This window comes from Leucopleurus acutus, assembly GCF_964270905.1.
Source record: "Leucopleurus acutus genome assembly, chromosome: 16".
Taxonomy (NCBI): domain Eukaryota; kingdom Metazoa; phylum Chordata; class Mammalia; order Artiodactyla; family Delphinidae; genus Leucopleurus; species Leucopleurus acutus.
In genome coordinates this window covers 21,418,204-21,441,677 of record NC_139158.1, presented here as the reverse complement: position 1 = coordinate 21,441,677, position 23,474 = coordinate 21,418,204, and the positions used below count along the sequence as shown (strand labels likewise).

General features: G+C 47.0%; 1 protein-coding gene across 2 annotated transcripts in view; it reads left to right on the top strand.

The window, feature by feature from the left end:
- The window catches only part of POLR3E (RNA polymerase III subunit E), a 31,938-nt gene extending 20,428 nt beyond the window's left edge, over nucleotides 1-11,510 (top strand). For both annotated transcript variants that reach the window (XM_082856405.1, XM_082856406.1), the window contains 8 exons: nucleotides 1,312-1,393; nucleotides 2,671-2,730; nucleotides 2,823-2,980; nucleotides 3,505-3,566; nucleotides 4,152-4,675; nucleotides 6,961-7,038; nucleotides 9,668-9,793; nucleotides 10,716-11,510. In XM_082856405.1, the coding sequence (XP_082712531.1) occupies nucleotides 1,312-1,393; nucleotides 2,671-2,730; nucleotides 2,823-2,980; nucleotides 3,505-3,566; nucleotides 4,152-4,675; nucleotides 6,961-7,038; nucleotides 9,668-9,793; nucleotides 10,716-10,772 (1,147 nt within the window). In that variant the 3' untranslated portion in view covers nucleotides 10,773-11,510. The remainder of the gene's footprint in view (nucleotides 1-1,311; nucleotides 1,394-2,670; nucleotides 2,731-2,822; nucleotides 2,981-3,504; nucleotides 3,567-4,151; nucleotides 4,676-6,960; nucleotides 7,039-9,667; nucleotides 9,794-10,715) is intronic.
- Nucleotides 11,511-23,474: the final 11,964 nt, after the last annotated feature.

The window sequence follows — 23,474 nt, the reverse complement described above, 5'->3', positions numbered from 1 at the left end:
AAACGATGCCCAACATGCCTTGTGGGTCCTTGCAGCTATTGTCTTATATGACACAAGTGTTTAAGTACGAGGACCTTCGTGATGGCACATCACTTGTTAAATGGGACACTTATGTGTATTTATGCTGCGGATGGATGAAATCCAGGAGGGCCCATCCCATTAGCCCCCTGAGGATGCTCGCCCAGAGGCACGGAGACTTGCCAAATGTCTGGCAGCCGGGCAGCCACAGAGCTGGGGTTTGAGCTCCCCCAGCACCGCGCATGCCCTGGTGCTGCTGCCGCATTCAGCTTGTGGTCTGCCTGTCCCTGTGACTTGAAGGTAGGCCCTCCTGGGCCCTGTGTGTTCTGCCACACCTGGGGGCAGTGGTCCTTCCATGCCCTGTCCCTCTGTGTTCCTGTGAGGAGCTGATACAGGATGCTCCCGTCTGTTGAGTAAATGTGTCTGGACGGCTTCTTCTGTGCCCTGCACTGTGCTCTCATTCAGTGCTGTCCCTGTCCTCAGGAAAGTGTGCCGGGGGGATGGGTGGGGCAGGCACCGTTACAGCCCAGTGCACGGACCACACTGTGTACTTAGTGGGTACCTCCTCTCCGTGTGGCAGAGGTGGGGCCAGGGCCCTGTCCTGTAGAGCTTTACAGGAAGGGTGGACACAGAGCTCAACCTTGAAGGAAAGTAGTAGTTGGCTGCCAGGTGGGATTGAGGAGGCGAGTGGGGCGGGGAGAGCAAAGGTGCCCCGGGCACGGATGGCCGGGGACGTGTGTGTTTTCCTGGGCGACGGGGTCTGCGTCTGGACTTGGGGTCAGGAGACGCCTTTAAGCCGTGGTGCCTGCTCGTTTGCCCTTGAAGGTCCCTGAGCCTTGAGTGCTGGTCCCATTCTCTCCAAAGGCTTCAGCCTCGCCCGTGCTTGGGGTCTGTCTGGATCCCAGTCCCTGACCCCGCCTGCCTCAGCTCACACTGCTCCCCCTCCCTTTCAACCAGTGGTAAGGCCTTGTGTGTTGCTTTACAGGTGGGACTTGCTGTCTGCCAGAGTCCTGGGCTCACCTTGTCTGTCTCTGAGCCCCTGGCCCCTCCAACTATGTCAGGGGCCTTGGGGCTGGGCCGGTGTGTGAGGGGGGCGTTGGGAAAGGGGTAGGAGGAAGAACTCTTGGAGCCAGGCTCCCTGGGAAAAGGGGAGGGTCTGAGGGGAGCGGTTGGGGCCCAGGCCGGCCCTCGCCCGTGTTGTAAAGAGGCCTGAGCTTCCACTCAGAGGCTGAGGGAGTGGGGGGCAGAGGGGCTGAGGACAGGGACTGACCTGCCACCCTGTCTCATTGGCAGTGACATCCTGTACCCCAAGGACTCTTCTAGCCCTCACAGCGGCGTGCCTGCTGAGGTGCTCTGCAGGGGCCGAGACTTTGTTGTAAGTGCCCAGGCTCTCTGGCCTTCCGGGTTGGGGCATTATGGGCGGAGGACTGGGGCAGCACAGAGTGTCCAGGCAGCGGGCAAAGGGCAGGTATGTGTGGCCAGGGTGGGGCTGGGGGGAGTGGAGGGCTCTGGACGCTGTGCCTTTCTTCTCCTTCCTCTCAGACCCTGGAGTCTTGAGCTTCATAAGAACCTTTGAGTTCCTAGCCCGGAGGTTGCACACTGGAGTCCCATAGGTAGATTCTGGCCAAGGAGCCGTTTGACCTGAGTGGTGTTTTTAAAATGTTGACTTAGTTGTCTGTTTTTACAAATCACAGTCATGATTCAAACTAGATTTCTGTCTTGTCATGAATAATTGGACAGTCTGGTACCACTGGACCCGCACCCCCAAACAGCACCCTCTTTGAGTGGGGCTCACGCTTCCCAGTTCACAACCGCTTTCCTCGTGCGTGTTTCCTGCACTGTTGCTGTGGGCTTTTTGCAGCTCCTGAGCTGGCTCATGCCTCCACCCCGTCACCCTATCTGCCCCCCAGCCCTTATCCAGAGCTTAAGTCCCAGCCAAGGCATCCCTCCCAAATGCCTGACCCCTGAGCTGCTGGGACCTGTGCTGCCTCCCTTGACCTTGGCAGTGTGCTTTGAGTTTGCTGCAGTCTGTCTCCTTGGAGCTGTCCGTGGTGACCTTGGAGAGCTCATGCGCAGACCTAATCACACCAGGCAGCCCTTAAGCTGTTTCAGAGAGCGCCTCCGTTTTTCCTTTTCCCAGCTGGGTGTCCCAGCTCCTGTGGGTACTTAGCGTCTAGATGCCTGTGTGGTTTATTTTCGTCTCTGGGGGTCAGGGTGCAGTGGCTTCGACTCCCAGGCTCGCCTTCCACACGTGTGCCACTCACCCTCAGCTGCCTGTCAGCCCTCCTCTGTTCGCGCAGACACTGTCACATCTGGGGGTCTGGGAGAGGGTCTGGTCAAATCTGAGTTGTTGTAGGTGACATACGGGCAAGGTATCCCCCATCCCAGGGAGCTTATGTGGTGTGGAGTGGGTCCAGCTGCCCTCCTGGAAGAGGTGGCCCAGGAGGTCCCTTGCAGAGGAGGAGAAGGAGGCTCAGAGTTGAAGTGACTGCCCTCAGCCAGGACCCAGGCCCAGTCTGCCTGACACCCAGGCCGGCTCAGAGCCGCCACTTTGTGCCCTCATCCCAGGCTCCCAGGACAAGAGCAGGGGTTTGGGGGACAGTCCTAGTAGGATCCCTGCCTCCTAGAAACAGGCTTCTGTTTCTCCCTTAGATGTGGAAGTTCACGCAGAGCCGGTGGGTGGTAAGGAAAGAGGTGGCAGCGGTGACTAAAGTAAGTGAAGTTCTTCTTGATCCGAGAGGCCCAGCCCCACTACTGGAGGAATGGGGGCTGGGCGTGCCTCACCTTTGCCCCCCTCTCCCCAGCTCTGCGCGGAAGACGTGAAGGACTTTCTAGAGCACATGGCCGTAGTGAGGATCAACAAGGGCTGGGAGTTCATCCTGCCGTATGACGGGGAGTTCATCAAGAAACATCCAGATGTGGTCCAACGGCAGCACATGCTGTGGACGGGCATCCAGGCCAAGTAAGAGCTTGCTGGGCGGGATGAGGGGGAGCCAGGCAGAGGAACAGCAGGTTGTCCCCAGCCACCTGCTTCCAGCGGGGAGCACAGCCTGGCTGCATCTGGGGCGGGAATGCAAATTTGGGGCTGTGTGCACCCCTCCCCCACTCAGGTGGACTTTGCTGCTCGATCCCAGAATCCCCCCAGCAGAGACCTGGCACAGACACGCCTGCTGATCCGAGCTGACTCGAACTGACCCTCGTCTGTTCTGAGGGGTTGGGAAGGAGGGGGAAGCACTCAGCAGCAGGAGCGGGGGCTTGTGTGGCCCCAGGCAGGCTGGCGGGAGAGCAGCTGGGGAAGGGAGGGCGGGCCAGTGCTCCCCGCCCCCGCTGTGGGGCTCCGAGCCGCGGGGAGAGACTGTGGAAGCTCCAGGCGTGCGGCGTCTTCAGGGATTAGGATGTCCAGGGCTTAAGGGGGTATTTCTGCTGGGAGGCAGGTGACGTGAGGGGACATGGTGTAAAGTTAAGAGGGTTCACTCTTCTTTTCAGATTAGAAAAAGTTTATAATCTTGTGAAGGAAACCATGCCAAAGAAGCCGGATGGACAATCAGGTGTGGAGGGGTGTCGGCTGGGTGGGCCCCTAACCCTGACACTGGCTCCAGAAGGGCTACTTTTCTGGAACTTGTCAGGGCTCAGCCTGTGGGGGGAAATGAGGGGGCGTGGCTCATTGTTGGCTGCCCTTCTGTGCCCTCTTCCCTCAGCTGGAGGCTTGTCCAGTGGCAGAGCCTTGGCCTCAGGGACTGAGGCTTCTGGGTTCCAGGGCTGTGTCTGGGTTCCAGGCCTCTGAGATTTCTCGCCCTCTTGGGTTGGCAGGGATGCTGGTGGCAGGGACTCAGCAGTAACCCACCCTGGCTTGAGTCTCTGCATGTGGGAATCTGCTTTTCCTGGTTCTGTTTCTTCCCTCATTGTTGGGGTAGCCACATTCCTTCTGGGTGAGGTGGGGGCGAAAGGCAAGCTGGGCCCCTGGCTTCTGTGCCAGCTGGCTTGCATTTTCCCTGTCCCCTTCCTCTGGTCAGCAGGGTGTCCCCATCAGGATGGAAGGGAACGTCTGTGGGGCAGAGGGACCGGGGCCCTTCATCTCAGGCCCTTCCCTGCACGGTCCCTACTGTCCTGAGCAGCCCTGTGTCTCTCCGCAGGGCCTGTCGGGCTGGTCTCTGGGGACCAGCGGGTCCAAGTCGCCAAAAGACAGGCCCAGCAGAACCACGCGCTGCTGGAGCGGGAGCTGCAGCGGAGGAAGGAGCAGCTGCGGGCGTCCTCGGTCCTGCCCGCTGTGCGGATCAAGGAGGAGCCCGTGAGTGAGGAGGGGGAGGAAGAGGAAGAGCGGGGGGCAGAGGATGAGCAGCCCATGGACACCTCGCCCGGCGGTGGCCTCCACAGCAGGCTGGCCAACGGGCTGCCTGCTGCGCGGGCGGCAGGCGGGGACAGCTTCAACGGGCACCCGCCCTCAGGCTCTGCCGGTACCCCCGTGGCCCGGGAACTGAGGGCCTTCGTGGAAGCCACCTTTCAGAGACAGTTTGTGCTCACGCTGAGCGAACTCAAGCGCCTCTTCAACCTGCACTTGGCCAGCCTGCCCCCCGGCCACATGCTCTTCAGCGGCATCTCGGACCGCATGCTGCAGGACACGGTGCTGGCCGCCGGCTGCAAGCAGATACTGGTGCCTGTAAGTAGCGCCTGCTGGATGGGCAGCACACGCCCCCTCGGAGGGCTCCTGGGTCGGCAGCATCTTTCCTGGCTGAAAGTGGCTGTGGAGAGAACCTGGTAGCAGAGTGGCCTGAGCCCTGCCGGCTTTGGGGAAACAGCTGTTTGTAGGGTGCACGGGGCAGGGGCACTCGGGAGACTGTTGGCCTCGGTGTGAATCTCGGCTCCCACGTGGTTGCCGGGTTTACCGCGGGCCGGTCAGCCTCTCGGCTCTGCACCCTCATCTCAAGTGGGTGAATGTTAGTTTTTGTGTCACGGGGCTTTGGTGAGGGCTGAGTGGGAGCCTGAGGCCGTCACCTGTTGGCTTGGCACACAGCAGGGTCTTCCTTGGTCACGCCGGCTCCCCGTCCCAGGGTCTAGCCCCCTCCTGTGCCGGCACCTCCCTCATTCCTGTCAGCTTTGCCGTTTTTCAAGATGATTTCACTTCTAGTATCATTTGATCTTCTTGCAACGGTAGATGAAGAAACCCAGGTTTCAAAGAAGTAGAATGAACTTGTTTAAAGGTCACATACCCAGGAAGTGATAGAGCTGGAAGTTGAACCTCTACAGTGACTCCAAGTCTTAAATCCTTTATGCTTCAGCTGAGATGAGCTGGCCCTCTCACCAGAGCCCCCAGCTATGCCTGGGCTCCTGCCGGTGGGCCTCCCTGCCCTGGAGGCTGGCTGACTAGCGTGGCTCTGTGGCCTTTCCATTAGCATTTCTGGTGCCAAGCCTGCAGGTGCAGGGGCGGGCCACCCCCCCTCCCCCCAGGCTTTTGGGCTTCTCATCCTGTCATTGGAAGGGGCCCTAGAGGGGTGGAAGTGCAAGAGCAGAGGGACCCTTGGAGACCATCTCCCTGCGCTGAGGGTGAAGCGTGCCAGGCTGTGGTCCCAGGGAGGCTGTGCTCGTCATTCTCTCTCCCAGGCTCTGTCCAGACCTGGCAGCACGTGGGGTGAGGTGGGGCTGTGTCTGCCTCTTAACAAGGGAGCGCTGACTTCTGCAGTCTAAGGTCAGAGGCACCTGCAGCCTTGGGTGATGTGAGGCAAAGGCCCATCCCTGTGTACGTGAGGAGCAGAAACTAGGACAAGAGGCCCTGGGTCCCAGGCTGGCTGGGGTGTCCCGGGGGATCTGGCCCTCGTGGCAAGGAGCCTCCTTGGTGAGCTCTCTACAGAAGGTACTGGGGTTTGGGGGCCCTGCCCTGTTCGGAGCCACCCTTGTCCACGTAGCAAACGGGTCCGGTTATCTGCAGACTCGCCTTTTGCTGACTGACTGAGCGAGGCAAGGGAGAGGCGCCTGCCTGATGTTAGCCAGGCCATCTTGTGCTGTTGGAGTGGATAGAGGGCGAGGGGCATGGAGTGGGCCACCCTCGGGACCCGTGATCCTGTATCACAGTCATGGCCAAGGTGGAATGTTCCTAGACCTGTCCAGCCTTGTTTTTCTTTATGTGAGGGAGCTGAGGCCCAGGGAGAGCAAGTACACTCGCAAAGACTTGAGTTTAACTCCTGGTTCTGCCACCTATTAGCTGTGTGACCACAGACATTGAGTGAACTCTCCGAACCGGGCTTTTCTCATGGAGAGTGGAGGCAGCAACACGTCGCTTCCTCTGTGGTAGCAAACGAGACTGTATATTTAGAGTCCCACCTGGGACTCTACATGGTAGGAACTGTTACTATTGCTTGTGTTGCGGTGCCACTCCACCAGGCGCCCCTTCCTCCGTCCCCCTTCTCCAGGAATCAGGAGCCCGGGCCACCCTTTCCTCGGCCCACCTTCGGACGCTGCTGAGCTGCGAGGCACGGGCCGCTTAGGGTCGGGCAGCCCCTCTAACCCGTACGAGCACGGCCCTTGTGGGAGGGATTGAAAGGAATCCCCAGGATATTCCTAAGGAGTTACAGGGGCGGGAGTGCTTCTCAGGACACGTCGGAGGGTTGATATTTAGGGTGGGAGGACACAGGATGTTAGAGCAGAGAGGAGAGCTAATGCCAGGCTGATAGGAAAACAGGAGCAGCCTCCTCCCCGCCTTACCGAGCACGGCCGCGGGCTGCGGGCCGGTGCATCTGGCTCCTCACAGGAGCCTCTCCGCGCGGGGACTGGCTGGCGAGGAGAAGGACGCAGAGGCAGGTGTGCCACGGCCCACGGCTGGTGGGAGGCAGGAGCTGGGACTGGAACTCTGTTCCCGGAAATGGGCCGGTGCAGACTGGGGGCCCCGGGGGAGGGAGGGTCCAGGTGGTGAACACGAGATCAGCCAGCTCACACCTGGGCCTTGGTCAGTTTCCCCCACAGACGGCTGCTTCCCCGGATGAGCAGAAGGTGTTCGCCCTCTGGGAGTCTGGAGACATGAGTGACCAGGTGAGGTGACCTTTGCTGCCGTCCTCCCAGGAGCAGGTCGGTGTTCTGCAGAGGGTTAGACCTTCGGGGAGACCCAAAGTGCGGTTGTGTCCACTTCAGATTTTCTAGCCGCTCCCAATTTTAAATATTCTGGCTCTGTGTCTCTGTGTACTTCAGACATGCTGGATGTGCTGGTAGTGTGGACCAAAACCAGTGGTTTCCAAATGCCAGTCTGAACCATCGGCATCAAAATCGCCTTTTAAAAAATACAGAGATTCCCAGGACTGACCTCAGAGATTCAGTTCAGTTCCATAGGAATGGGGTAGGGTCCTAGGTATTTAAGTTTCTGCAAAGCTTTCTAGATGATTCTGATGCCCCGGCAGACTTGTGAACCTGTGACAGACCACATTTTTCAGGTGGCTGATGGCGGTAGGAATTAAAAGGATTCCTTATCAGATCTCAGGTGCTGGATCAGATCTCAGGTTAGAGAAATTGGTCGTCTTGCCTCTAGTCACACCCAGACAGGAAGGGTCACGGGTGTCCAGTGAACAGAATATGAATGCAGCCAGCAGCACCTGAGGTCCAGAAGTTTTCCTTAAATCATGAGCTTGCCTGAATTTTAAAGATTAAGATTTAATTGCTAAACTCCAATTGATCTGTCCTTTTCCAGGTCCTGTCCCTCAGGGGTGGGGAGAAGGGGAGTGAGCAAAGGCCCCCACTGAGTTCTCTGTCCCCTTTTGCCTCTTGGAAGGGGACTGACAGGCAGGCTGAGAATACCAAAGGGGCAGGGCCTTCTGTGATGGTGCCGTAGATGGAGAGCAAACTGGAACAGTCTCTGTGTGCTTTTGGCCAGAATAGGTGGCATCTGGGTTTCCTACTCCTGAAGTACTCCAATAATTAAAAGGAAAACAGTATAAGCGCATGTTCTTAAAAATAAGTAAGACTGAAGCTATATGGGAAACCATCTCCTGCCCTGCCTGATCTGATTTCCACTCTTCAGAGGCAGTCACTTTTTAACTATGAGATACCACCAAAAGAGTTCCTCCATTATTAAAAATTATTATATATATGCAAAATGTGCTTATACTGCTCTCTGGTGTCTCAACTTGATGTTATCAATGGGCTTCCTGTTGTGGTGGATGAGGATTTAGTTCTCAGCTATGGGAGAACGTAGATAGGTGTGGGATGTGTTATGACAATTTTTTTGTTAAATCATATATCAATGCTTATAGCATCATGACTGGAAATTTGTTCATTGTAGAGCCAAATGCCCGTAGTATCTACGATTATATTCTCTTTTTTTTTTCACTTTTTTCCAGCTTTATTGAAATATAATTGACATCATTTCTTCTTTATACTACTTCCTATTCTCACTTACATGGTTTTCTGAACACATAGATACCAAGAGTAGTACCGTTCTTGAGTCTGATTCCCCGGATGCCTCTCCAGCAGAACCAGCTCCATGTCTCCTGCTGGCTGGCAATCTTTTGTCTTCCTTCTTGCTTAATTTTAGCTTCTAAGGGCACAGAGGAGTTGTCTGCATTCTTCCATGTCTTAAAATGGCTTTCTTTTGTCCTCCGGTTTTATTATTTGTCTGGGACTAGGATTTTGGAGGGCAAATCATTTTCCTCTGAATTTAAGATCATTTTCCACTGTATTCAAGCTTTCAGAGTTTTCGTGCACTGACACTCTGTTCCTTGGTCTTTTCAGTTTGATCCACACCCTTCCCTTAAACCAAACTACGGTTTTCCTCACTCCACATACAGCACATCAGTGCAACTCCAGAGGCACCCTGGTGTGGATTATTACTGTACTGGACAGTTGAGTCATTCTTACGAAGTTCTGTGATAGATTTGTAATTCCTGTACCTGTTTTTTTCTGTTCTTCCGGAATTCTTAGGTCATATGTTGGAACTAGAGGATCAAATCTTTTCTCTCTCATTTAACACCTTTTGTACTTTGCAGGGGGTGGGGATTTTGACTATCTTCTATCCTCCCTGTTTAGTTTTTCTTTGGGACGTAATGCTTTTCATGGCATCCTGTCTTGTTTGTGTGCCAGGACTTTAAGCCACTCACTCCTCATCCTGTTCTGTCTTCACGCAGTTTAGATGGTGGCTTCACCTGCCTACTGAATCAGTTACCACTCCTGTTTTTTGTTTTTTTTTTTCCCCCGGTACGCAGGCCTCTCACTGCTGTGGCCTCTCCCGTCGCGGAGCACAGGCTCTGGACGCGCAGGCTCAGTGGCCATGGCTCACGGGCCCAGCCGCTCTGCAGCATGTGGGATCTTCCCGGACCGGGGCACGAACCCATGTTCCCTGCATCGGCAGGCGGACTCTCAACCACTGCGCCACCAGGGAAGCCCACCACTCGTTTTTTAATCACGAAAAACTATGTCTGAATCACTCATCTTCTGCCGATGCTTCACTGGGTTTTTGTTCTTGTGGGCATATACCTTTATTTCTTCATCTTATTGGGGTCTTAAGAGGTGACAAATTGGCCAAACGTGTTTGTCTTTAACCAGAAGTCCTGAGCAAGGACGTTGATCAAAGACTGCAGCATGGAGTTAGGTCCAAAGCCTTTGGGTTTCTTGTTTGGGGATGTTTCTCTTTCAGGTGATTATTTCCCATAATAACATGTTTTTGCTACTAAAGCATCGACAGGTTTTGCTTGAAATTTTTTCCAAAAATTACCGGGTACGCCGGAACATGATCCAGTCTCGGCTGACTCAAGAGTGTGGAGAAGATCTGAGTAAACAGGAGGTGGATAAAGTGCTAAAGGTACGTCCATTTTGTGTATAATAATATCTGGAGGCTCCAGGCTCTTGCTGACTGTGAGCTTAAGACCAGGGCGCCCACAGCTGCCTCCTCCCTGTCTTAGATAGAGGCTGAAGGTGTGTGGAAAGGGACCTAGTCTCGTGCCTTTCCTACTGCTGTGTTTATAAATCAGCTTCCTCTGGACTCCTCCCCAGCCGGTCGGGTCTTCAGCAACAGATAATTGGCATCGGTGTGGTTGGTATATGCAAAAGGACTAAATTGAATAAGACGTAAGCTCCATCTTAAAAAAATCTAGTCATCCTTTCCAGTGCCAGGGCCTAGGTTAGAATCCTTACCCCGCTCGTTTGAATCGTGTACCACTTTCATGGTTTTTGCCATAGCCACATACTCACTCTTGTGCTACTTGCTTTTAGTAGAACAATTTTTAAATAAAATTTAGTTTAAAAAGGAATATATCATTTGTCTAGTATATGAAAATACTTAATTCCTGTTAAGCATTACCTATAATGCCTTTATGGATTGACTCTGTGGTACAAATATCATACTTGCAGAAGCATTGGAACACTGACAGCTGATGACAAATCCCCTATATTCTAGTATTCTTATATTCCAGGTCCATAGATGCTGATGCTATTTGTGAAGCACTTTTGTTCTGGTCAGGTTATTCAGTTCTTGTATTTTGTGTTTATAGAGCACATTCATTTATAGTCCCTCACTCTTAAGATAACCCCTGAGGAGAGGAGGGGCTTGAGGCCCACACGTGGAGGAGGCTGGGCGGTGACCACAGTGATGTGGTCAGGCAGATTTTGATCTCCCATTTGTGTTCTCTCCATTAATCATAAATCAAGTTTTGATATTCTGCACAGAATGTAAGTAGCTCCTTTTCCTGCTAAAGTCTGCCCTTGACATGTTTCTCTATTCATAGGACTGCTGTGTAAGCTATGGTGGCATGTGGTACCTTAAAGGGACAGTACAGTCTTGACAATAGTTGCAAACCACTAACCCAGTGAATTCAAGCCCAAGGAAGGACGGCAGAGCCAGCAGAGGTGGAAGTAGAGTCTCGACTGCTTCAGAAGACTTGGAGCAAGAGGAACTGACCAACTCGTGGCCTGTGGCATTGCACTGTCCAGAGGACAGAGGGGATCATACTCGGCCAGTGGCAGGGTCAGCTTAAGTTCGACCGCTCCCAGAAGAGAGCAGCTGGGACCTTCTCTGCAGTACAGTTTGAAATTCCTGATGTATTTTGTTTATTATTTGGTTTCATTCTCATAATAAAGAGAGTGTATACTGACATGGGCAGGATGATGAAAATCATGGTTTAATATTTTACTTTCAAACTTCATGCCAACAAGGTCTAGGTTATGTTTACAAGAAAACCTCAAGGTTTTTAATATTTTAAATGCCTAGAAGCCAATATTAAGTCTTCAATTATCTATCTGCTAAGACTTCTGCCAATTTCGTTAAACAATCCAAATTGAATTGTTTTACTGTTGGGTTCCTGTGGCCATTTTACCTTTTAAAACAACCTACTTTATGTAGCAGTCTCAACTGTTTACATGAACCATAGCAAAAAATCAGAATCAAATCCATTTATTCTTAATGTTTGCATAAGGATGCAAGCAAAACCAGGTAAGTATGGAACAATGTATAAGTGAGGTCATCACACTTTGATGTAAAGAATTTATATTTTGTGTATTTTTAAAATAAATGCTAACACTAACGTGGCATCATGGTGCTGTTGTCTTCAAATGGTTACAAGAAGGCAATGCTCTCTGTGGTTTCAAAGCCTTGTATGTACACCAGAGGGAAGAGAGCCAGCAGCACTGCGCGGTAGTGCTGTGCAGTCATGTATGTAATTGTAAAATTTTCTGGTAGACACATTAAGATAGTAAAAAGAAACTGGTTAAGTTTTAATATATTTGATTTAGCCTAATATAACTAAAACATCAACTTGTAATAAAAAATATTAATATTTTCTTGGTACAAAGTTTTCAAGATCTGGTATCTTATAACACGCACAATTGGACTAGCTACACTTTAAGTACTTGGCACATGTGGCTCATAGTGACTACTGGACAGTGCAGCCCTTAGAGGATTATGAAAAAATAAGAGTAAGCCGGATTGGGCTAGATGTGAAATTTTGCTACAGTTAAGACGTTTGCCCTGGTCTGTTTGGGCAATAGAGCCACTACTATCTGAAGGTTTAGATGATGGTCTATGTGTACGTACACCCACCCCACCACCATCACCAAAAAAAAAAAAAAAAAAAAAGGAACATCTATTATTTGGGAATGTAGTTTAGCAGGCTGATTGTATATTATGTTCTTGGTTCTAACTGTTAACATATATGAGTCTGAAAAGAGTAAAAAATCTTCCAAAATTTTTCTGGAGTGTGTCCAGCTATCATATAATACTTCCAAGGGGAGGCCCCTTGTGGTACAGCAGAGACTGAGCAGAGCAGAACTGGCAGGGGTTGGGGGAGTCAGGCTCAGTAGGGAGTCAAAGCCTTAAACACTAATAAAGAGAGATGCGTTAAACACTGAATTCAAATAGCTAGGAAAATGATAACATAGGAAATGCTGAAAAACAAAATGAGGTAAAAAATGAATGTAAAGTAAGATATCTCAATAGTTACCAGTGAAGGAAAATGGCACAAGCTTGTATAGATAGTGAGATGGGAAATGTTAGAGGAATTAGATGATTTATAAGGAAAATATAAATTACTAAAAGTGGTTGGAAAGAAATTGCAGTAGAGCAATTATTAGAGAAGAAAAGGGCCAGGGATTATCATAGTTGAATTATATCACATCTTTATGAGGTAACACAAGGGTTAAACTTCAGCATGTAATAGGCCCCCAAATTCTTATCAAAGGGTTAATTTAAAAACCTGACAAAGATAGCATGATATGAATAAAAATCCTAAGTAGTGGATGCCAATGGCATGTTAAAGAAGTAAGTCAGTCAACCATAAAACGTCTATACAAGGGTGATATCTGGGCATTTCCTCTAAGATCAGGCACGAGGCAAGGATGCCTACCATAACTACTTCTGTTTAACGTAGTGTTGGAAGTCCTAGCTAGACCAACTAGGCAAGAAGAAGAAAAAAATTGGAAATGAAGAAGTAAAATTATGTTTGCAGATGGTATGATCTTACACGTAGAAAACTAAAGGTTTCACAAAAAGTCTGTTCCGATGAGTTCAGCAAAGTAGCAGGAAACAAAGTCAACACAAAAATCAGTTGCATTTCGACACACTAACAAGGAACAATCTAGAAAGGAAATTACAAAAACAATTCCATCTACAACGGCATCAAAAAAATAAAATATTTAGTAATTGACCAAGGAGGTAGAAGATTTGTGTAATGAGAACTACAAAACATTGCTGGAAGAAATTAAGACAAACAGAAACACGTTCATGGATTGGAAGAGTCAATATTGTTAAAATGTCAACAGATTCAATGCAATCCCTATCAAAATCCCAATGATGTTTTTTGCAGGAATAGAAAAACCCATCCTAATAGTCATATGGAATCTCAAGGGACACCAGATAGTCAAAACAATCTTGAAAAAGAACAAAACTGGAGGACTCACACTTCTGATTTCAAAACTTACTGCAAAGCTACAGTGATCATAAAGGCAAATAGACCAATGGAATAGAGAGCCCTGAAATAAACCTTCATATATATTGTCAAATGGGAAAGGGCAGTCTTCAACAAATGGTGCTGGGAAAACTAGACGTCCACATGCTAAAGAGTAAGTTTGGACCCTGACCTAACATCATAGGAAAAGTTGACTCAAAATGGATCAAGGACCTTGATGGAAGATCTAAAACAAAACTTTTAGAAGAAAACAACTAAAGCGTTACTACACCGGATTTGGCAAGTTTCTTGCTATGACACCAAAGCCACAGGTAACAAAAAATAGACAAATTGGACTTGGTGAAAATTTAAAACTTTTATGCATCGTAAGCCTCAACAGAGTAAAAAGGCAACCCGCAGAATGGGAGGAAATACTTGCAAATCATATCATCTAATGAGATTAATATCCAGATTATATAGAGAACTAAAACTCAACAAGATAACCCAATTCAAAAATGGGTAAAGGACTGGAGCAGACATTTATTCAAAGCCTGGTACAAGCCGGGGGTGCCCTGAGGTGGTCCTGGCAGGCCAGCCAGAGCACTAGGTGGTCTTCAATCTAGCCTCCACGCTGGGACTGGGATCAAGAGCAGAATCCTGGTTACTTACAGCCGTCTGGTGAGACCCACCGGTTTTCAAGCCAGCTAATGGGGCTCATCTCAGTGTCCGACCCCAGGGCTGGGGTGCCTAATGTGTGGCTTGAGCACCTCGCTCCCCAGGGCGGATCCCTGAGCCTGCCCTGTGACGTCCCCTCTTCTGGGTCACCCGCTATGGGTGCAGGCCTGGACTACATCACTTCTCCCTATCAGACTCTGTGTGGTTCTTTTTTTACAGCCTTGGCTGTAGGAGAGCCACACTGCTAGTCTTCAGATGGCTCAACGAGAACTCTATGTGGTTGTAGTTTTGATGTGTTTGTGGGGGGAGGGGAGCCCAGGGTCCTACTCCACCATCTTGATCCCGCCTCCCAGAGTTACTGTTTAACGGGTATAGTTTCAGTTTTAAAGAGGAAGTGTTATGGGGATGGATGGTGGTGGTGATGGTTGCACAACGTGAATGTATTTAATACCTCTGAACTGTACACTTAAAAATGGTCCAGATGGTAATTGTGTATTTCTACCACAATAAAAACAAAAACAAAAAACTTGAAGTTCAGATGCCCCAAACAATCGTCAAGCACAAAAAGAAAAGTGTTTAAAGATTAATATAACTACATAAAAGTATTGCTTGGCAAAATGCCAGTAACAAGGTAAAAATTAAGATAAATAGAATATTTGTAATTTCTCATTGCAAAAGTGAATTTCCTAAATACTAGAGCTCTTAAATAAGAAAAGTAGGAGGCAAAGGACAATATGAAAATGGCTTTTAACAGATTAAAATCTATTCAACCTTATTAATAAAAAATACAAAATTAGAAGGAAACACCATTTTTTCTTCTATTAGTTTGACAAGGGTCATAAAGTTTATTGGCATGGCAACAGGCACATGAAAAGATGCTCAGCATTGGTAATTACTAGAGAAATGCACATCAAAACTACACTGAGGTACCACCTCACACCTGTCAGAACGGCCGTAATTAAAAAGCCTACAAATAAATGCTGGAGAGGGTGTGGAGAAAAGGGAACCCTCCTATACTCTTGGTGGGAAAGTAAAGTGGTGCAGTCACTATGGAGAACAGTATGGAGGTTCCTCAAAAAACTAAGAGTTGCCGTATGATCCAGCAGTCCCATTCCTGGGCATGTATCTGGAGCAAACTAATTCAAAAGGATACATGTACCCCTGTGTTCACAGCAGCACTATGTACGATAGCCAAGACGTGGAAACAACCTAAATGTCCATCAAGAAATGAATGGGTAAAGAAGGTGTGGTATATATATATATATAATAGAATACTACCCAGCCATAAAAAAGAATGAGATCGTACCATTTGCAGCAACATGGATGGACCCAGAGATTATCATACTAAATGAAGTTAAGTCACAAAAAGACAAATACCATTTGATATCACTTATATTGGAATTTAAAATATGACACAAATGAACTTATCTACGAAACAGATTCACAGACATAGAGAACAGACTTGTGGTTGCCAAAGAGGAAGGGGGTGGGGGAGAATGGATTGGGAGTTTGGGATTAGCAGATGCAAACTATTATATACAGAATGGATAAACAACAAAGTCCTATTGTATAGCACAGGGAACTATATTCAATATCCTGTGATAAACCATAATGGAAAAGAATATGAAAAATATAGGTACAACGGAATCACTTTGCTGTACACCAAAGCTAACACAACATTGTAAATCAACTATACTTTAATAAAATGTTTAAAAAAATACATGGTTCAAAAAAAAAGATACATGGTTCAGTAAAAATGGAAGATATAGTATACTCCTATTTTAAAATATGGGGTGGGACTTACCTGGTGGCACGGTGGTTAAGAATCCGCCTGACGATACATCTACACGTGGAACAACTCCTACGGAGCACCTACTGAACGCTGGCAGAAGACCTCAGACCTCCCAAAAGGCAAGGAACTCCCCACGTACCTGGTTAGGGCAAAAGAAAAAAATGAACAGAGACAAAAGGATAGGGACGGGTCCTGTACCAGCGGGAGAGAGCTGTGAAGGAGGAAAAGTGTCTACACACTAGGAAGCCCCTTCGCGGGCGGAGACTTCGGGTGGCGGAGTGGGGGAGCTTCGGAGGTGGAGACTGCGGGTGGCGGAGACTGCGGGTGGCGGAGACTGCGGGTGGCGGAGTGGGGGAGCTTGGGAGCCGCGGAGGAGAGCACAGCAACAGGGATGCAGAGGGCAAAGCGGAGAGATTCCAGCGCAGAGGATCGGGCCGACCTGTACTCACCAGCCGAGAGGCTTGTCTGCTCGCCCGCCAGGGCGGGCGGGGCTGGGAGCTAAGGCTCCGGCTCCTGTCAGCGCCGGGAGAGGGCTGAGGTTGGCTGCATGAATACGGCCTGCAGGGCGTTAGTGCACCACGGCTAGCCGGGAGGGAGTCCGGGGAAAAGTCTGGACCTGCCGAAGAGGCAAGATACTTTTTCTTCCCTCTTTGTTTCCTGGTGCACGAGGAGAGGGGATTAAGAACGCTGCTTTAGAGAGCTCCAGAGACGGCGAGCCGCGGCTAAAAGTGCGGAGCCCAGAGACAGACATGAGACGCTAAGGCCACTGCTGCCGCCACCAACAAGCCTGTGTGCGAACACAGGTCACTATCCACACCCCCTTCCGGGGAGCCTGTGCAGCCCGCCACTGCCAGGGTCCCGTGAGCCAGGGACAACTGCCCCAGGAGAACACACGGCGCGCCTCAGGCTAGCAACATCACGCCGGCCTCTGCCGCCGCAGGCCCGCCCCGCCCTCCGTGACCCTCCCTACCCCCCCCACCCCCGGCCTGAGTGAGCCAGAGCCTCCGAATCAGCGGCTCCTTTAACCCCGTCCTGTCTGAGCAAAGAACAGACGCCCTCCAGCGACCTACACGCACAGGCGGGGCCAAATCCAAAGATGAGCCCCTGGGAGCTGTGAGAACAAAGAAGAGAAAGGGAAATCCCTCCCAGCAGCCTCAGAAGCAGCGGATTAAAGCTCCACAATCAACTTGATGTACCCTGCATCTGTGGAATACATGAATAGACAACGAATCATCCCAAATTAAGGAGCCCTGTGGATGAAAGGCTCTTGGTGCTGCAGCCAGGAGTCAGCGCTGTGCCTCTGAGGTGAGAGAGCCAACTTCAGGACACTGGTCCACAAGAGGCCTCCCAGCTGCACATAATATCAAACGGCGAAAATCTCCCAGAGATCTCCATCTCAACACCAGCACCCAGCTTCACTCAACGACCAGCAAGCTACAGTGCTGGACATCCTATGCCAATCAACTAGCAAGACAGGAACACAACCCCACCCATTAGCAGAGAGGCTGCCCAAAATCATAATAAGTCTACAGACACCCCAAAACACACCACCAGACGTGGACCTGCCCACCAGAAAGAAAAGATCCTGCCTCATCCACCAGAACACAGGCACTAGTACCCTCCACCAGGAAGCCTACACAACCCACTGAACCAACCTTAGCCACTGGGGACAGACACAAAAAACAACAGGAACTACGAACCTTCAGCCTGCAAAAAGGAGACCCCAAACACAGTAAGATAAGCAAAATGAAAAGACAGAAAAACACACAGCAGATGAAGGAGCAAGATAAAAACCCACTAGACCTAACAAATGAAGAGGAAATAGGCAGTCTACCTGAAAAAGAATTCAGAGTAATGATAGTGAAGATGATCCAAAATCTTGGAAACAGAATGGACAAAATGCAAGAATCAGTTAACAAGGACCTAGAAGAACTAAAGATGAAACAAACAATGATGAACAACACAATAAATGAAATGAAAAATACTCTAGATGGGATCAATAGCAGAATAACTGAGGCAGAAGAATGGATAAGTGACCTGGAAGATAAAATAGTGGAAATAACTACTGCAGAGCAGAATAAAGAAAAAAGAATGAAAAGAACTGAGGACAGTCTCAGAGACCTCTGGGACAACATTAAACGCACCAACATTCGAATTATAGGGGTTCCAGAAGAAGAAGAGAAAAAGAAAGGGACTGAGAAAATATTTGAAGAGATTATAGTTGAAAACTTCCCTAATATGGGAAAGGAAATAGTTAATCAAGTCCAGAAAGCACAGAGAGTCCCATACAGGATAAATCCAAGGAGAAATACGCCAAGACACATATTAATCAAACTGTCAAAAATTAAATACAAAGAAAACATATTAAAAGCAGCAAGGGAAAAACAACAAATAACACACAAGGGAATCCCCATAAGGTTAACAGCTGATCTTTCAGCAGAAACTCTGCAAGCCAGAAGGGAGTGGCAGGACATATTGAAAGTGTTGAAGGAGAAAAACCTGCAACCAAGATTACTCTACCCAGCAAGGATCTCATTCAGATTTGACGGAGAAATTAAAACCTTTACAGACAAGCAAAAGCTGAGAGAGTTCAGCACCACCAAACCAGCTTTACAACAACTGCTAAAGGAACTTCTCTAGGCAAGAAACACAAAAGAAGGAAAAGACCTACAATAACGAACCCAAAACAATTAAGAAAATGGGAATGGGAACACACATATCGATAATTACCTTAAATGTAAATGGACTAAATGCTCCCACCAAAAGACACAGATTGGCTGAATGGATACAAAAACAAGACGCATATATTTGCTGTCTACAAGAGACCCACTTCAGACCTAGAGACACATACAGACTGAAAGTAAGGGGATGGAAAAAGGTATTTCATGCAAATGGAAACCAAAAGAAAGCTGGAGTAGCAATTCTCATATCAGACAAAATAGACTTTAAAACAAAGACTATTAGAAGAGACAAAGAAGGACACTACATAATGATCAAGGGATCAATCCAAGAAGAAGATATAACAATTGTAAATATTTATGCACCCAACATAGGAGCACCTCAATACATAAGGCAAATACTGACAGCCATAAAAGGGGAAATCGACAGTAACACATTCATAGTAGGGGACTTTAACACCCCACTTTCACCAATGGACAGATCATCCAAAATGAAAATAAATAAGGAAACACAAGCTTTAAATGATACATTAAACGAGATGGAGTTAATTGATATTTATAGGACATTCCATCCAAAAACAACAGAATACACATTTTTCTCAAGTGCTCATGGAACATTCTCCAGGATAGATCATATCTTGGGTCACAAATCAAGCCTTGGTAAATTTAAGAAAATTGAAATTGTATCAAGTATCTTTTCCAACCACAACGCTATGAGACTAGATATCAATTACATGAAAAGATCTGTAAAAAATACAAACACATGGAGGCTAAACAATACACTACTTAATAACGAAGTGATCACTGAAGAAATCAAAGAGGAAATCAAAAAATACCTAGAAAGAAATGACAATGGAGACATGACGACTCAAAATCTATGGGATGCAGCAAAAGCAGTTCTAAGAGGGAAGTTTATAGCAATACAATCCTACCTTAAGAAACAGGAAACATCTCGAATAAACAACCTAACCTTGCACCTAAAGCAATTAGAGAAAGAAGAACAAAAAAACCCCAAAGTTAGCAGAAGGAAAGAAATCATAAAAATCAGATCAGAAATAAATGAAAAAGAAATGAAGGAAACGATAGCAAAGATCAATAAAACTAAAAGCTGGTTCTTTGAAAGGATAAACAAAATTGATAAACCATTAGCCAGACTCATCAAAAAAAAAAAGCCAGACCCATCAAAAAAGGAGAAGTAACAACTGACACTGCAGAAATACAAAAGATCATGAGAGATTACTACAAGCAACTCTATGCCAATAAAATGGACAACCTGGAAGAAATGGACAAATTCTTAGAAAAGCACAACCTGCCAAGACTGAATCAGGAAGAAATAGAAAATATGAACAGACCAATCACAAGCACTGAAATTGAAACTGTGATTAAAAATCTTCCAACAAACAAAAGCCCAGGACCAGATGGCTTCACAGGCGAATTCTATCAAACATGTAGAGAAGAGCTAACACCAATGCTTCTCAAACTCTTCCAAAATATAGCAGAGGGAGGAACACTCCCAAATTCCTTCTCCGAGGCCACCATCACCCTGATACCAAAACCAGACAAGGATGTCACAAAGAAAGAAAACTACAGGCCAATATCACTGATGAACATAGATGCAAAAATCCTCAACAAAATACTAGCAAACAGAATCCAACAGCACATTAAACGGATCATACACCATGATCAAGTAGGGTTTATTCCAGGAATGCAAGGATTCTTCAATATACGCAAATCAATCAACGTGATACACCATATTAACAAATTGAAGGAGAAAAACCATATGATAATCTCAATAGATGCAGAGAAAGCTTTTGACAAAATTCAACACCCATTTATGATAAAAACCCTGCAGAAAGTAGGCATAGAGGGAACTTTCCTCAACATAATGAAGGCCATATATGACAAACCCACAGCCAACATCGTCCTCAATGGTGAAAAACTGAAAGCATTTCCACTAAGATCAGGAACAAGACAAGGTTGCCCACTCTCACCACTCTTATTCAACATAGTTTTGGAAGTTTTAGCAACAGCAATCAGAGAAGAAAAGGAAATAAAAGGAATCCAAATCGGAAAAGAAGAAGTAAAGCTGTCACTCTTTGCAGATGACATGATACTACACATAGAGAATCCTAAAGATGCTACCAGAAAACTACTAGAGCTAATCAATGAATTTGGTAAAGTAGCAGGATACAAAATTAATGCACAGAAATCTCTGGCATTCCTATACACTAAGGATGAAAAATCTGAAAGTGAAATCAAGAAAACACTCCCATTTACCATTGCAACAAAAAGAATAAAATATCTAGGAATAAACCTACCTAAGGAGACAAAAGACCTGTATGCAGAAAATTATAAGACACTGATGAAAGAAATTAAAGATGATACAAATAGATGGAGAGATATACCATGTTCTTGGATTGGCAGAATCAACATTGTGAAAATGACTCTACTATCCAAAGCAATCTACGGATTCAATGCAATCCCTATCAAACTACCACTGGCATTTTTCACAGAACTAGAACAAAAAATTTCATAATTTGTATGGAAACACAAAAGACCCCGAATAGCCAAAGCAATCTTGAGAACGAAAAACGGAGCTGGAGGAATCAGGCTTCCTGACTTCAGACTATACTACAAAGCTACAGTAATCAAGACAGTATGGTACTGGCACAAAAACAGAAATATAGATCAATGGAACAGGATAGAAAGCCCAGAGATAAACCCACACACATATCGTCACCTTATCTTTGACAAAGGAGGCAGGAATGTACGGTGGAGAAAGGACAGCCTATTCAATAAGTGGTGCTGGGAAAACTGGACAGCTACATGTAAAAGTATGAGATTAGATCACTCCCTAACACCATACACAAAAATAAGCTCAAAATGGATTAAAGACCTAAATGTAAGGCCAGAAACTATCAAACTCTTAGAGGAAAACATAGGCAGGACACTCTATGACATAAATCACAGCAAGGTCCTTTTTGACCCACCTCCTAGAGAAATGGAAATAAAAACAAAAGTAAACAAATGGGACCTAATGAAACTTAAAAGCTTTTGCGCAGCAAAGGAAACCATAAGGAAGACCAAAAGACAATATTTTATATGGGACAAAATATTTGCAAATGAAGCAACTGACAAAGGATTAATCTCCAAAATTTATAAGCAGCTCATGCAGCTTAATAACAAAAAAACAAACAACCCAATCCAAAAATGGGCAGAAGACCTAAATAGACATTTCTCCAAAGAAGATATACAGAGTGCCAACAAACACATGAAAGAATGCTCCACATCACTAATCATTAGAGAAATGCAAATCAAAACTACAATGAGATATCATCTCACACCAGTCAGAATGGCCATCATCAAAAAATCTACAAACAATAAATGCTGGAGAGGGTGTGGAGAAAAGGGAACCCTCTTACACTGTTGGTGGGAATGTAAATTGATACAGCCACTGTGGAGAACAGTATGGAGGTTCCTTAAAAAACTACAAATAGAACTACCATATGACCCAGCAATCCCACTACTGGGCGTATACCCTGAGAAAACCATAATTCAAAAAGAGTCATGTACCAAAATGTTCATTGCAGCTCTATTTACAATAGCCCAGAGATGGAAACAACCTAAGTGTCCATCATCGGATGAATGGATAAAGAAGATGTGGCACATATATACAATGGAATATTACTCAGCCATAAAAAGAAAGGAAATTGAGCTATTTGTAATGAGGTGGATAGACCTAGAGTCTGTCATACAGAGTGAAGTAAGTCAGAAAGAGAGAGACAAATACCGTATGCTAACACATATATATGGAATTTAAGGAAAAAAATGTCATGAAAAACCTAGGGGTGAAACAGGAATAAAGACACAGACTTACTAGAGAATGGACTTGAGGCTATGGGGAGGGGGAAGGGTAAACGGTGACAAAGCTAGAGAGAGGCATGGACATATATACACTACCAAACGTAAGGTAGATAGCTAGTGGGAAGCAGCCGCATAGCACAGGGAGATCAGCTCGGTGCTTTGTGACCGCCTGGAGGGGTGGGATAGGGAGGGTGGGAGGGAGGGAGACGCAGGCGGGAAGAAATATGGGAACATATGTATATATATTAAAAAAAAAAAAAAAAAGAAGCCGCCTGCCAATGCAGGGGAACGTGGGTTCCATCCCTGGTCCAGGAAAATCCCACATGCTGCGGAGCAACTAAGGCCATGCACCACGACTACTGAGCCCGAGCTCTAGAGCCCGAGCCACAACTACTGAGCCCGCGAGCCACAACTACTGAAGCCCGTGTGCCTAGAGCCCATGCTCCGCAACAAGAGAAGCTACCGCAACGAGAAGCCCGCGCACCGCAACGAATAGTAGCCCCCGCTCCTGCTTGCCACAACTAGAGAAAAGCCCACGCGCAGCAACTAAGACCCAACGCAGCCAGAAAAAAAGAAAAAAGCGATGATAATGAGCACACTTGTAAGGATATACCAACAAACTGGTAACCAGTTGATTCTGGGAAGAAAGGTTGGGAGGTCAGGGAAGATGAGACAACTTACTTTACAATCTCTTTGTACTGTTTGAAAAAATAATGTTTTACCCATTAATCCAGTTTTGCCATTGAGCAAAATTAGATTCAATGCTCATTTTAACATCTGAATACTGTAAAATGTCTTTCCTATGACTGAATGATCAAATGTTTTGAGAATTACCTAGTCAAATGCTATTAATTCAGAACCAAGCCTGACATTTCTAAAATAGTGAAAATTATATACAGCATATAAATTTGAAGATGTTTTAAAATCATATAGTAATTTTAATGAGCATTTATCAGTATGAACAGAATTTGTGCTATTACACAATTCCAAGGAATGGGAAAAAATGGAAATGGAAAAAAAAATCACTCAGTTCTTCCCAGAGAGATTTGTTGGAAGAAGAAAAGTTGGTAATAACAGCGAAAAGGCTTAAGCTTAAAA